The following is a 13,578-nucleotide window of genomic DNA, read 5'->3' on the forward strand; positions in this document are numbered from 1 at the left end:
TGGAAGGAAAAGAGGAAAGAAGATGTGAAAGCTATTGAGGGAGACAGGTTGAGAAGGAAAGGGGTGTGGGCTTGAGGGAAGAGCGACGTCTACAAACTGCAGACTCACTGCACTCACCTCATCCAGTTGGCCAAAGACGTGTCCTTTCTATCCACATATTCATAGCAGTTTCTCCCTTTGGTGATCTGAGTGTCAGAAAAAGAGTTACAAGCTTTCTTCTCTCTTTTATTTATTTTTTTGTGTAGGAAGCAATAGAAGAACGATTTCTCTCTGCTGTCATTGGTGCTCTTCAGCCTGCATGGATTCAACTGCGTTCATCAAGAGGCTCTTTAGTTCTTCTTCACTTTCTGCCATAAGCGTGGTGTCATCTGCATATCTGAGGTTATTGATATTTCTCCCGGCAATCTTGATTCCAGCTTGTGCTTCTTCCAGCCCAGCGTTTCTCATGATGTACGCTGCATATAAGTTAAATAAGCAGGGTGACAATATACAGCCTTGACGTACTCCTTTTCTTATTTGGAACCAGTCTGTTGTTCCATGTCCAGTTCTAAGTGTTGCTTCCTGACCCGCATACAGGTTTCTCAAGAGACAGGTCAGATGGTCTGGTATTCCCATCTCTTTCAGAATTTTCCACAGTTTATTGTGACCCACACAGTCAAAGGCTTTGGCATAGTAAATAAAGCAGAAATAGCTGTTTTTCTGGAACTGTCTTGCTTTTTCGATGATCCTAGAGACTAGACCAAATTCCAGTCTGGTACCAGCTTACCAGATAACAGAAAAAAAAATTGTTTATGGGTAAGCTTAGAAAAGTCTTTTCCATATATCTTGAAGTAGCAGTATTTTTGCAAAGGCATCAGTGTGAAACCATAGAAGGCATGTTTAAAACCTGATTAAATTGAAATTGACAAAGTAATCTGGCCATTGCTGTGACTTGAAACACTTGAATATGATAACTAGAATTATAACTGACAGCATTTTACCAAAACATATCAGATTTTCATGAATGTCACATAATTTCTAGGATATCTATATTAGTATCATCAACCATACAATATAACTTGAGAAGATCCATCACTTCTTCTGACAACACTTCCCATGTAGTTTAACATGCCAAATGAACTCGGGCTGTTTAATATCTCTCTTTGGGAGGTCTCAGGGGCCCTCTGAAGCATCCCAAAGGTAGCTAGACGTCAATTATTTAGGAAGGTTTGTTTATAAATATCAAAAGGGTTTATAACAGTCAAGTAGGATGACATAAGTCACTGTGAAACAATACTTATCCACTTAGCCAAAGTTAACAAAGGATTTCAAAGGTCAACCTAGAACAGATCACTCAAGAGGTAAAGAAACTTAAAATCCATTAGCAAAGGCAGTTCAACCTCTCAAGAAAACTTGTACTAGGCACAAAACACTTTTCTGGAGGTCCACTTCCCATAAAACCTCCTTATCCCTTTCCGTACCCATTCCTTTGCTTCTCCCATCCTGAAACTGCCACCCGAAGTCAGAACTATTTCTTTTTCCTTCATAAAATGTGATTTCATTACTCATACCTTCTTTAATAACAAGACATACATTTTCCTTAAGCAACAAAGAACTGACTTTTACATTGGCATTCTATAGATTGGTGAACATACGTATCAGTGATACTATCTAAAAAACATTTTTGCTTTCTTATAGTGAACACCTTAGGATGGCACCAGACACTATTCATGGATGGTCAAAAACCTCTTTAGTGTCTGTGTAAGAGGAAGGTCCTGTCAAGTAGTGAATGTCTCAGAACCTTATTTATTTGGAAATGACCTAGCTATTCAATACACTGTCATCACTTAGTTTAGCACAACGATAGAAATTCAGGTAACCAAAATCTGGAGAAACTATTGTAAATTCAGTTCAGTTCAGTTGCTCAGTCGTGTCTGACTCTTTGCGACCCCATGGACTGCAGGATGCCAGGCTTCCCTGTCCATCACCAACTCCCGGGGCTTGCTCAAACTCATGTCCATCGAGTCAGTGATGCCATCCAACCATCTTATCCTCTGTCGTCCCCTTCTCCTCTGCCTTCAATTGAGACTATTGTAGATAGATATTTTAAAGTATAATTATTTTTAACAGTTTATCTAAAAGCTCATATCGCATTTACATTCTTTAGGAGTTTTTCTGTTTGTTTGTTTTTAGAGGTACTTTCTTTGTTGACAAGCTTGTGACAGATGTAACAATATAGCAATATTTAACTTATAATAAACCTAGGCACTATAAAAATTTTATGCTTACTGTTAATGACTCAGACATGTCTAGAGTAGTGAAAAAAAATAAATACCAGGTATTTAATATTGACTATTTCCCAGTTCACATGAATCTAAAATTCATTTAGGTCAATTTTTTCTTGTATTTAGAACTGTTTGATTTGTAAGGGCTTCCTTTTCTTTAGATTATTTAAATAAGAACTCACTTACAACTTCAGCAATATTATCAAAAAACAGAAGACTCACACTGAGACATACATAAATCCACACAGACAGACAGAGGTCTTCAAAAGGTAAGTCTAGGGGTGAGGGGTTGAGTAGGGTGTAAGTTAGGGTGTGGGTTAGGTTTAGGGTGTGGGATAGGGATTTGGGTTAGGGTGTGGGATAGGGTGTCGGGTTAGGGTGTCGGGTTAGGCAGTCGGGTTAGGGTGTTGGGCTAAGGTTAGGGTGTCGGGTGTCAGGTTAGAGTGTCGGGTTAGGGTGTCAGGTAAGGGTTAGGATGCTGTTATTTCTGCACTAAATATATATAATTCTCTATAGCTCACATTTGAAAATCTAGGCACAGATTGTCCTGCATGATATATGGAATACGCTCTAAGAAAATCTGGAAAAAGTTTTCCCAATGGAAATATTGACTTCTTTATGTTACATTTATGAATATCTGTGAGCACATTTTCCTACACAATATATGGAATTCTCCATGGTAAACCTTTGAATATATGGACATTCATTTTCCTACATTAAATATTCAATTCTCTCCACAACACATATGAAAATATTAGCCTGGCTTTGGTGGGCATAGATTTTCAAATGTGGAATACCAAATTCTGTATGTTTCACGCATGGCAATCAGTGTGCAGATTTGCTTAAATAAAATATGGAATCACATACATTTTGCAGATGATAATTGGAACAAAGACTTTTGCTATATTGACATATGGGATTCTGTATATTTCATATATGAAAATCTTAATTAAGATTTTCTGACATAAGTATGTAATTTTCTATATTTCATGTTATAGAAATCAGGGAACCAATTTTCCTACATTAATTAGGACACCTCTACATTTCACAAATAGAAATTTGTGAACAGATTTTCATACTTGTCATATGAGATTTTTCACATTTAGTATAAGAAAATCTCGGCCCAGATATTTGCACAAAAAATACAGAAATCTTTATGCTTCATATATGAAAATATGAGTGACAATATTCCCGTATGAAATACGGAATTCTCTATATATCAGATTTGAACTAGGGCCATCCATTTTCTACATAAATATGAAATATCTATGTATCACATATGAACACCTCTGCTCAAACTTTCCTAGAGGAAGTATTGAACATTATGTGTATCACATAGGAAAACCTGGGTGCCAATTTCCCCTCATGCAATCAGGAATTCTGTATATTTAAGATATCTTTCAAATTCTGCATACCAATTTTACTACATAAAATATGGAACCCTGCATAATTCAGATATGGAAATCACTGTGACATTTTTACTCTCTTAAAAATAGATTTTCTGTATGTTACATATGATAATCTCAACGATGGTTTTACTACATGAAATGTTGAATTTTTTTGTATTTCACTTGATTAAAATCTGTATCCAGAGTTTTTTACATGAACTATGGAATTCTCTATACTTCCTATATGAAAATCTGGGTGGTGATTTTCTTACATTAAATATGGGATACTCTACATTTCACACATGAAAATCTAGGCATTGGTTTTCTTAAGACACGGAGATCCAATATAGTATTGGTATTCCCCTATTTCACAAGGGAAAATGTCAGCACCACTGTTTCTTCATGAAATATGAAATTCTTTGCATTTCTCATACATATATCAAGACAACCATTATCCACCATGAAATATGGAATTCCTTATATTTCCTATACCAAAATCTAGGTGCTAATGCTCCTTCATGGAAGTTGGACTTTGGTATGGTTCACATTTGAAGATCAGAATGGAGATTTTCTTATAAGAAATATGGAAATCTCTATATTTTGAATGAACCAGTGGTTCTCCACGTACTGCCACGTGTTCCCTGTTTGCATTTGGGTCCCTGTCCCTGACACGTGTCGGCTTGTGTTGCATGTGTGTGTGCATGGGTACTGGCCTCTGCAGACACAGAGATGAAGGTGACAGAACATGAGATGTGGAGCAACCAGAAGAGGAGGCACGAGGCGCTCACAGACTAGGGGAGACGGGTCCATGCATCTCTGTGATGCCCCTGTCCGGGACAGGAATGAGGGAAGGATGACAGATGACAACTGTGGACAGTGACTCTGCAAATCTGCAGTTACATCAAGAGGCATAAACAAGCTCACAATTCCTGCTGTGATGTGTGTTTGTATCCGTAAGCAGTGGTGGGGGGTTTGAGGAGTCACCCAGAGGAAATAAATCAAGTGATGTGGGGATTTAAAACCACCGTCTGTGGACCCCTCAGTCTGTGGTGCATTGGCTACCCTGTGGAAATGCTGGACGAGGCTAGGGCAGGACCCCCGATTTTGAAGAGGCCAGGGTGCTTCGGATAAAGGAAGAGACTGGAAGGAGGAGGATTGGAATGAGAGCCGGCTTCACTGAAGATTGTTCCACACTTGTGAGAAGGCGATCTGGGCAAGTCCTAGGCTAGTGCTGCCTAGGATCAGCCTGTCAGCCAGCACACTCCCTCTCCAAGTGTGTTCCATATTGGCACCATGCGAGACAAATGACATGCTAATGTAGGCTCTCAGAGTGAATCCCCAGGCATCCTAGGAGAGCCTGGGTGTGAGCGTGCAATCCGTCCGGGCACTTCCAGCTACCTGGCAGTGCAGAAGGGTGAGGAAAGCGCAGGTGGGCGGTGTGTGTGAGTGCCCCTCTGCCAGTGTCTGCCTGTGAGGGAGGGAACAGGGATGAAGCAAGGACGGCAGGCTGTTTGCATGCAGGGACCCTGGGACAGTGAGAGACAGGTTCCAGTGCAGAGCCTGCTGTATTTAGGCTCCAGGCATTACTGAATAGCAGTCATGAGGAAGACACCACATTGCTCGTTTAAAAATGTCCTGACGTGAATTCCTTCCTTTTTCCGAGTGTGCTGCTGCACCCTGGATCCCTTGCCGAAAGGATAGGCAGGCAGAAAGCACCAGTGGGAAGTCGGTGAGGATGGAAAGGAGCCAAGAAACAGAATGGGGTGGATTCCCAGGCACAGAAGAGGGGGCGGGGCTACAGTCCCTTGGATCTTTCTGTCCTTCTCAAGTGTAGCAGCATTCATGCCCCAAAATGACCAGGGGCATGAGCACACCTTGCTTTGTATGTAAGCTTTGGTTGACTGACGGGACTCCAGCATAAGCAGCTGCTACCTGCAGAGTTTTCCAGTTGGAAACATCACTCTTTATTCTCTTCGCAGAAAGCTTGGCTATCAGGACTATGCAAAGGATGGCGTCAGTTGATTCTTCGCTGCTCCCGACCCCACAGGGCTGGGGAGACAGGGTAGGCTGCGGTGTGTTCTCAACCTGGAGGCTGAACGAGAACAGCCCCATTTTGAAAGGGCCTGTATACACTAAATGGGCAGACTTCAATGCCTCTGGCACCGGTGAGTCATGGTCCTCAATGGAGAGCTGTCCTTAGCTTCTCACTGACTGGCATTTAAGCACATTTCATGGAGCTCCCTCATGCCAGCTAGAGCATGCCCCGTTTCTCCCCCTGTCCAAAGTGTGGCCAAGCCACCGTAGTCCTGTGCAGTGTTCATGTCCACCATGTGAGGGAGGGAGGGACGCCTGTCTCCTTCTGTGGTTCAGCAGAGATCGCCTGTGTTTGCCTCTAAGTTTGAGAAAGCATTCCCCAGCTTTGTGAACTGACAAAGTCAGATCTCCCGTGGGTGCAACTCACACAGGAGGAGAGCTTTGGCTTTATGCCTAGGTTAAGTGTCTTTTATGAGTGCCGGTGTCCGGAGAGTGGCAGAGGGCAACAGCACCAGTCAGGGAGACAGAGACACACAGACACAAGCCCCTACTACACACGGAGAAAGATGGACAGAGAAACAGTGCGTGCCAGAAGCAGAGACAGAGACACAGAGAGCTCTGTACCCTGTGGCTCCTGAGCAAAAGAGCTCAATTGTATCAAACTGGGTTTGTACCCACTCTCCTATCATCCAGACCACATCGGGCTCTCTGCTTTATGGAGGAAACTCTCCAGCCACATTGCCCCCCTGCCTTTCATGGGACACCTTGGGAGAGCACCCAGATGTCTAAGGTCCTGTGGGACGCAGGAGTGTCTTTTTCGGATATGGAAGTGGGAATTCATGGTTTGAATTTCTACAGGCCAAGGAAATGGCAGCTCGCACCTGGGTTTTGCCAGATGGAAGACAGGCAATATGCCTGGAGGTGGGCACTCAGCGAATCAGAGGCATCACGTGGCTCGCTGGAGCCCCGGAAGCCGGGGCAAGGGGGTGAGGTGGGCCCGAGGCGACTCCCTTTGGGCTAGGGGCCTGTCCGTGGAGCGTGACGCCCACTACCCTCTCTGCCAATGGCTGAGATTGGGCCAAGCAGCCTGGGAGTGGTTCACAGCTCCAGCAGCCCAGGGGCCCTGTTAGCCTGGGAAATCCGGCCGGCCTGCGGAGGAAATGGATGAAAACGGAAGGAGGAACCAAGGCCAAGATGGGATGGTGGCTCACACAAGACCACGAGTCTATGTTCCGGAACACCTTGCCTACAAGCTGGTGCACCAGCGAAATGAACTGACCCATATGGGCAAGACTGCCTTAGAGACGTTGCTAGGCCCATACTATCTCGTTGCTCACCTCCCCGCACTCTGTTCTTCGGTCTCCCAGTGATGTGTAACCTGTTTACAAAATAATGCTCGCCAGGGGCCTAGTAGGTCAGCAGGGACACAACATTTTGGACTATCCCCCTTTGAGGATATGGAAGCAGGTTTCACTGAAATCACTCCAAATCAAGGATTTAGATACCTTGTAGATTTGATCTGCACCTTTTCAGGCTGGGTGGAAGCCTTTCCTACCCAAACTGAAAAAGCAAGACAAGTAACCAAGGCACTCCTGAAAGACATTGTCCCCAGATATTGAATGTGTCTGACCATAGGGTTGGACAATGGACCGGCATTTGTAGCCGATGCAGAACAACAGGTGGCAAAGGCTTTGAAAACCCAGTGGAAATTGCATACTGCCTGCCATCCCCAGAGCTCAGGGAAAGTGGAACACGTGAGTGGAACCCTCAAACAAACCCTAGCAAAACTATGCCAGGAGACCAGCTTATCTTGGGTAGGCATGTTGCCTGCGGCCCTCTTAAAGGTGAGGTGTTCACCCGGGGCACGGACAGGGTTTTTGCCATTTGAAATCCTGTATGCACGACCACCCTCGCTAGTCAACTTAAGGGGAGACACCAGAGAACTGGGGAACTTGGACTTATATAGGCAGCTAAAAGGGTTAGGACACACAATCTCTCAAATACATACGTGGATAATTGATAGAATACCCATTTCCTTAGGTATAACAGCACATCCTCACCAACCAGGGGACCGAGTATGGGTAAGGATTGCAAACAACAGCCTGTAAAACCCATGTGGAAAGGGCCCTATTTTGTAATCTTAACTACCCCCACTGATCTCAAGGTGGCATGAACAGATGCTTGGACCCATTACTCCAGAGTCAAACCTGCAAGTCCCACTGATAGCCAGGAAAAGTGGGAAATGACCCTTAGTCTGGAGAAACTCCTGTGCCTGACCTTGCAAAGAAGGAAACAAGCACCCCAAAGCCCTGCTGGGGGCCACACCGGGAGCTGGTTAAGAAACACACGGCTGAAGCTGGAGGAACCAATAGGACCTACACAAGGCAGATGTATTGGTTATTAATTGGTCTGGGACTCCCCCTATTCATCTTATTTGGAATAGGGCTTTCCTCTCTCCCACAGAGTGGACTTGTATCCAAAAACTCTCTCTCTGCTTTCCCTACTTCTTCATACTTCTTCTTTTTTAGGAGTCTCCTCCGACTGTGATCAACTTAAATATGAAAACAGTGTATTTTTGCCTTATAGTTCTGTTAAGTTGTAAAGTCGCCTCCTCATCTGAGAGCCAGGATAATTGTTCTGAATGTACGGAGTCTTTCTACCATGAGGGTAAATGGGCCCAAGGATTCACTGACTGCACATACAAACCAGCCGCATGTTATAGTTCAGCTTTCCCATGAACTAGAGAAAGGAAGCATCATTGCGAGGGACAATTAGAGCCCACAGTGTGAATGGCCTAACATGCTATGGTACCCCAAGACAGATGGCTTGCTGGACTCGACAGACTCATTTTGGGATGATAGATTGTGGGGGGGAAGACCAGGCTAGGAAAGAACGAGCCCAGGAGGTGGTCAAATGGTTAAAGGCCCAAGTAACCAAGCCAGACCCATTGGCATCAGGTCCAAAGATGGGGTCCTCTGGACTTTATAACCAGCTTTGAGTTTCCCTCAAAGATAAGTTAGAAATGACCACTATTGGAAATAATCCTTTTATCCATCTAGCCGAGGAGGTAGCCCTGGAACTAAATGTCACTAGCTGCTGTGTTTGTGGAGGAGCTCTGATGCATAAAACATGGCCCTGGAAGTGTACTGCACTGGATGCCTCTCTGCTATTCCAATGGAATCGAACAACTAGCAGGCGGGCAGGGGGTTCTATTCAGAGTTGGACCCTGTCCAAGGAAACAGAAGGCAAAGAATGCCTAAGCCAGGAAGGGACACATTATACCTGGGTCAGAGAAACAAAATGTAGAAGAGCCCTGGTCTATAATGGTACCTGTAACAAACGTCTGTGGTGGTCAGGGGCCCCAACCTGGTATCGGGATCCCCAAAAGGGAGGGAATGGAAATCACACTTGCACTCCCTTCAACTCCACTTCTGGGATTCCAGAGCGAAACTGTACGGGAAGTCAACCTGATACTAATCCTTTTCTTGCAATCCCAGGCATTAGCCCATATTGGAAGCATTTTAACTCCACAAACCCAGACTTATGGCAGCCCCGAGAGGGACTTTTTGGATTTGCGGGAGAAGGGCCTACTCATGATTCCCATCCAGATGCGGAGGAACCTGCACCATAGGAATAATTCAGTCAGGTTTCTTCCTCTTCCCGACTCACCAGGGGACACGCTGGTGTTCCCAATTTGCGACAACCTGAGACATAGAGAAAAATGATTCCTCGAGCTAGGGGGAAAACAAAGTTGGGGCAAAGCTGAGCGCCCCCAACAGATAATCCCGTATTATGGTCCGGCCACGTAGCCACAAGACGGCAGTTGGGGGTACAGGACCCACATTTACATGCTCAACGGAATAATCCGACTGCGGGCGGTACTTGAGAGTATAACTAATGAAATTGCAACTGCGTTGGAACTGTTGGCACAGCAACAATCCCAGATGAGGACTGCCATCTATCCAAATCGAATAGTGGAGGAAGGAGGAGCTTGTGGGAAATTCTACCAAACTGACTGTTGCATCCAAATAGGAGACAATCGAAGAGTTGTGACAGACATAGCTAAAAATATCAGGAAGACTGCCCATCTTCTAGTTCAGACAATGTTTCTGGTTAAAACAATGATTGGGATTGTCGTAGTCATACTCACCGATGACTGCTTATTCCCTGCTTCATACCGGTCCTAATCAAACACGTAACAGGGTTCATTCATAGAAAGAGTTGTCAAACGGAGAACAGCCACCTAGTTGTTGCTTTTAAGGGGTTACCAACCAGGTCTGGATGATGATGTTCTCTGACAGCCGCAGATGCACCCTAAATATCAAGAGCGGGGAATGAAATAGAAACCAGATCAAAGCCCCCAATTAAAGTAACAACCTTTTGCTTTCCCTTCCTTTATCTTGTGTTAACAGCTGCTGCTCATCAATCACCGCTTCCACATCTGATCTCTTGCTTGGTGGTCACCTCCTCTTCTCGGGAACTAGGGCTACCTGGGGAAGGGAGGGATCTGAGCTGTTCAAGCAGGAAATCTACGGTGTATTAAAAGATACCCAGAACAAAGCCGAGGCACTCAGTCTTTGGCGGCAACTCCACTGAGCCCACATCGGTGCTGAATAAACTCGGCTGTTCTGCATCTTTGAGTGCCGCTTGTCTCTTTCTGATGCCACGGATTCTATAACCACACTACTATGTCAATCAGCCAACTCATGGCCTACTTTCCCATGGCCTTTTTTTCAAACAGTCCTCAGAAGCTTGGCTTGTCTGTGCTTTTGCATTCTATCTGCCTTTTCGTTTTTTTGAGAGACTCTTGTATGGCAGGAGGAATTACTATGAACTGGGCCATCTTTAGTGGTAGGAAGTCATCTAGCACAACTGGTACAGTTGGAGAAGTGAGAGAAAAGTCCTAATACAAAAATGTAACTTCCAAGGTAGTGCTAACTTCCGGTTGTATAAGTAGAGAAGTATTCAAACAGAAAGAAAATGAAATCCCACATAAACGTGGTTATCTCGTGATGATCACGAAATTGAAATATGCTTAAGAGAACAGTCTATATATAGGTGAATCCTGGCTCCAGCTCTATTAAGTATTCACACTGTTTGAAAAAGTGTGACCGAGCAAGTCTCCTTTAAGTCACTGTCCCCCTTTCCCCAAATAATATCTCCTGAATTTCTAACCTGTTGCACTGCAGTTGGTCTAGTCTAGTATGCTGAGGCATTAAGATTGTCAAAGCTCATTGAGGCCAGAGACTACATTGTTTATTACATTTTGAAATATGTCCCCAAGGCTTGCAGGCAGGTCTGGAGCAGCTCCCACCACCCCAAAAAGCCAGATCTTTGCTCTGAACTCTCCCCTTCATTCTCTGGTCCATTTTTCCTCCATCTTCTCACCAACCTGCAGCATTCTGTGTTCACCGCCCCGGAAGGATGCTGTGTTCTTGCAGTCTTCATCATCTCCACGAGTGCCTGCCCATGGTCTGTATTTGAACTCTCTGTTGATGGAATGAAAACATTTGAGTAATGAAAATTAGAGGGTGCAGACAGGCTTGCATGGGAACTTCTTTATTAAGTTCCACAAAGGGACCCTGCCCTGCCTTGTGGCTGAGTTGACTATTATTAGTGATTTGAATCCTGTCGACTGGATCGTCTGGAAGACGAATAGTTTCCCTCTGAAAGTGGCACAAAAGACTTTTACGTGACTTCACTCGCAGTGCACATCTTCTGCACAATATCCCGTACCTGGTACTCTTACATACAAATATTCTCAGTTTATCCGGTATTTGGCCTGATGTGCTGCACTACAGAGTCTGTCTTTTAGGCTTGGCTAAGAAGGAAGTTGAGAGATCTTGTCGGGAGACCTTGTTGGCAGATTTTGTGGCTCAGATCATGAACTCTTTATTGACAAATTCAGACTTAAATTGAAGAAAGTAGGGGAAACCACTAGACTATTCAGGTGTGACCTAAATCAAATCCCTTACGATTATATAGTGGAAGTGACAAATAGATTCAAGGGATTAGATCTGATAGACAGAGTGCCTGAAGAACTATGGACGGAGGTTCATGACGTTGTACAGGTGACAGGGATTAAGACCATCCCCAAGAAAAAGAAATGGGAGAAAAGCAAAATGGCTGTCTGAGGAGGCCTTACAAATGGCTGTGTAAAGAAGAGAAGTGAAAAGCAAAGGAGACAAAGAAAGACATACCCATTTGAATGCAGAGTTCCAAAGAATAGCAAGGAGAGTTAAGAAAGCCTTCCTTAGTGATCAGTGCAAAGAAAGAGAGGAAAACAATAGAATGGGAAAGACTAGAGATCTCTTCAAGAAAATTAGAGATACCAAGGGTACATTTCATGCAAAGATGGGCACAGTAAAGGACAAAAATGGTATAGACCTAACAGAAGCAGAAGATATAAAGAAGAGGTGGCAAGAATACACAGAAACACTACACAAAAAGGATCTTCATGGCTTAGATAATCACGATGGCATGATCACTCACCTAGAGCCAGACATCCTGGAATGTGAAGTCAAGTGGGCCTTAGGAAGCATCACTATGAACAACGCTAGGGGAGGTGATGGAATTCCAATTGAGCTATTTCAAATCCTTAAAGATGATGCTGTGAAAGTGCTGCTCTCAATATGCTAGCAAATTGGGAAAGCTCACCAGTGGCCACAGGACTGGAAAAGGTCAGTTTTCATTCCAATCCCAAGGCAAGGCAATGCCAAAGAATGCTCAAACTACCGCACAATTCCACTCATCTCACACGCTAGCAAAGTGATGCTCAAAATTCTCCAATCCGGGCTTCAACAGTTCGTGGGCCGTGAATTTCCAGATGTTCAAGTTGGATTTAGAAAAGGCAGAGGAACCAAAGATCAAATTGCCAACATCTGTTGGATCACTGAAAAAGCAAGTGAGTTCCAGAAAAACATTTATTTCTGCTTTATCGACTATGCCAAAGCCTTTGACTGTGTGGATCACAACAACCTGTGGAAAATTCTGAAAGAGATGGGAATACCAGAACACCTGACCTGCCTCCTGAGAAATCTGTATGCAGGCCAACAAGCAACAGTTAGAATTGGACACGAAACAACAGACTGGTTCCAAATCAGGAAAGGAGTATGTCAAGACTGTATATTCTCACTCCACTTATTTAACTTTTATGCAGAGTACATAATGAGAAACACGTGATGATGAAGCACAAGCTGGAATCAAGATTGTTGGGAGAAAGATCAATAACCTCAGATATGCAGATTACACCACCCTTATGGCAGAAAGCAAAGAGGAACTAAAGAGCCTCTTGATCAAAGTGACAGAGGAGAGTGAAAACGTTGGTTTAAAACTCAACATTCAGAAAAGTAAGATCATGGCATGCGGTCCCATGAATTCACGGCAAATAGATGGGGAAATAGTGGGAACAATGAGAGAGTTTTCTGGTGGGGGGGGGCTCCAAAATCACTGTAGATGGTGACTGCAGCCATGAAATTAAAAGATGCTTGTTCCTTGGAAGAAAAGCTATGACCAACCTGGACAGCATACTAAAAAGCAGAGACATTACTTTGCCAACAAAGGTCTGTCTAGTCAAAGCTATGGTTTTCCCAGTAGTCATGTATGGATCTGAGAGTTGAACTATCAAGAATGCTGCGCACTGAAGAATTTATGCTTTTGAACTGTAGTGTTGAAGAAGAGTCCTCAGAGTCCCTTCGATACTGAGGAGATCCAACCAGTCCATCCTAAAGGAAATCAGTCCTGAATATTCATTGAAAGGACTGATGTTGAAGCTGAAACTCCAATACTTTGGCCACCTGATGCAAAGAACTGACTCATTTGAAAAGACCCTGATGCTGGGAAAGATTGAAGGTGGGAGGAGAAGGGGATGACAGAGGATGAGATGGTTGGAT

The 13,578-nt window shown here is 44.1% G+C and overlaps 1 protein-coding gene across 35 annotated transcripts in view; it reads right to left on the reverse strand.

Moving 5' to 3' along the window:
* LOC145537074 (histone-lysine N-methyltransferase PRDM7-like) overlaps nucleotides 1–13,578 on the reverse strand; it is a 50,641-nt gene that overhangs the window by 9,858 nt on the left and 27,205 nt on the right. For 9 of the 35 annotated variants that reach the window (XR_014076162.1, XR_014076163.1, XM_081567622.1 and 6 more), the window contains 3 exons: nucleotides 11,079–11,175; nucleotides 9,837–10,000; nucleotides 118–886 (listed from right to left, as the gene is read on the reverse strand). Coding sequence is in view for 33 of the 35 variants with exons in the window: in XM_081567622.1 (XP_081423748.1) it covers nucleotides 118–122 (5 nt within the window). In the remaining 2 variants the exon portion in view is untranslated. Of the gene's footprint in view, nucleotides 1–117; nucleotides 2,068–9,836; nucleotides 10,173–11,074; nucleotides 11,176–13,578 lie in introns of all 35 variants that reach the window. The other 26 variants (XM_081567624.1, XM_081567626.1, XM_081567608.1 and 23 more) reach the window with 5 other exon arrangements.

This window comes from Giraffa tippelskirchi, chromosome X (assembly GCF_054371585.1).
Source record: "Giraffa tippelskirchi isolate mGirTip1 chromosome X, T2T-mGirTip1v1.2.pri, whole genome shotgun sequence".
Taxonomy (NCBI): Eukaryota; Metazoa; Chordata; class Mammalia; order Artiodactyla; family Giraffidae; genus Giraffa; species Giraffa tippelskirchi.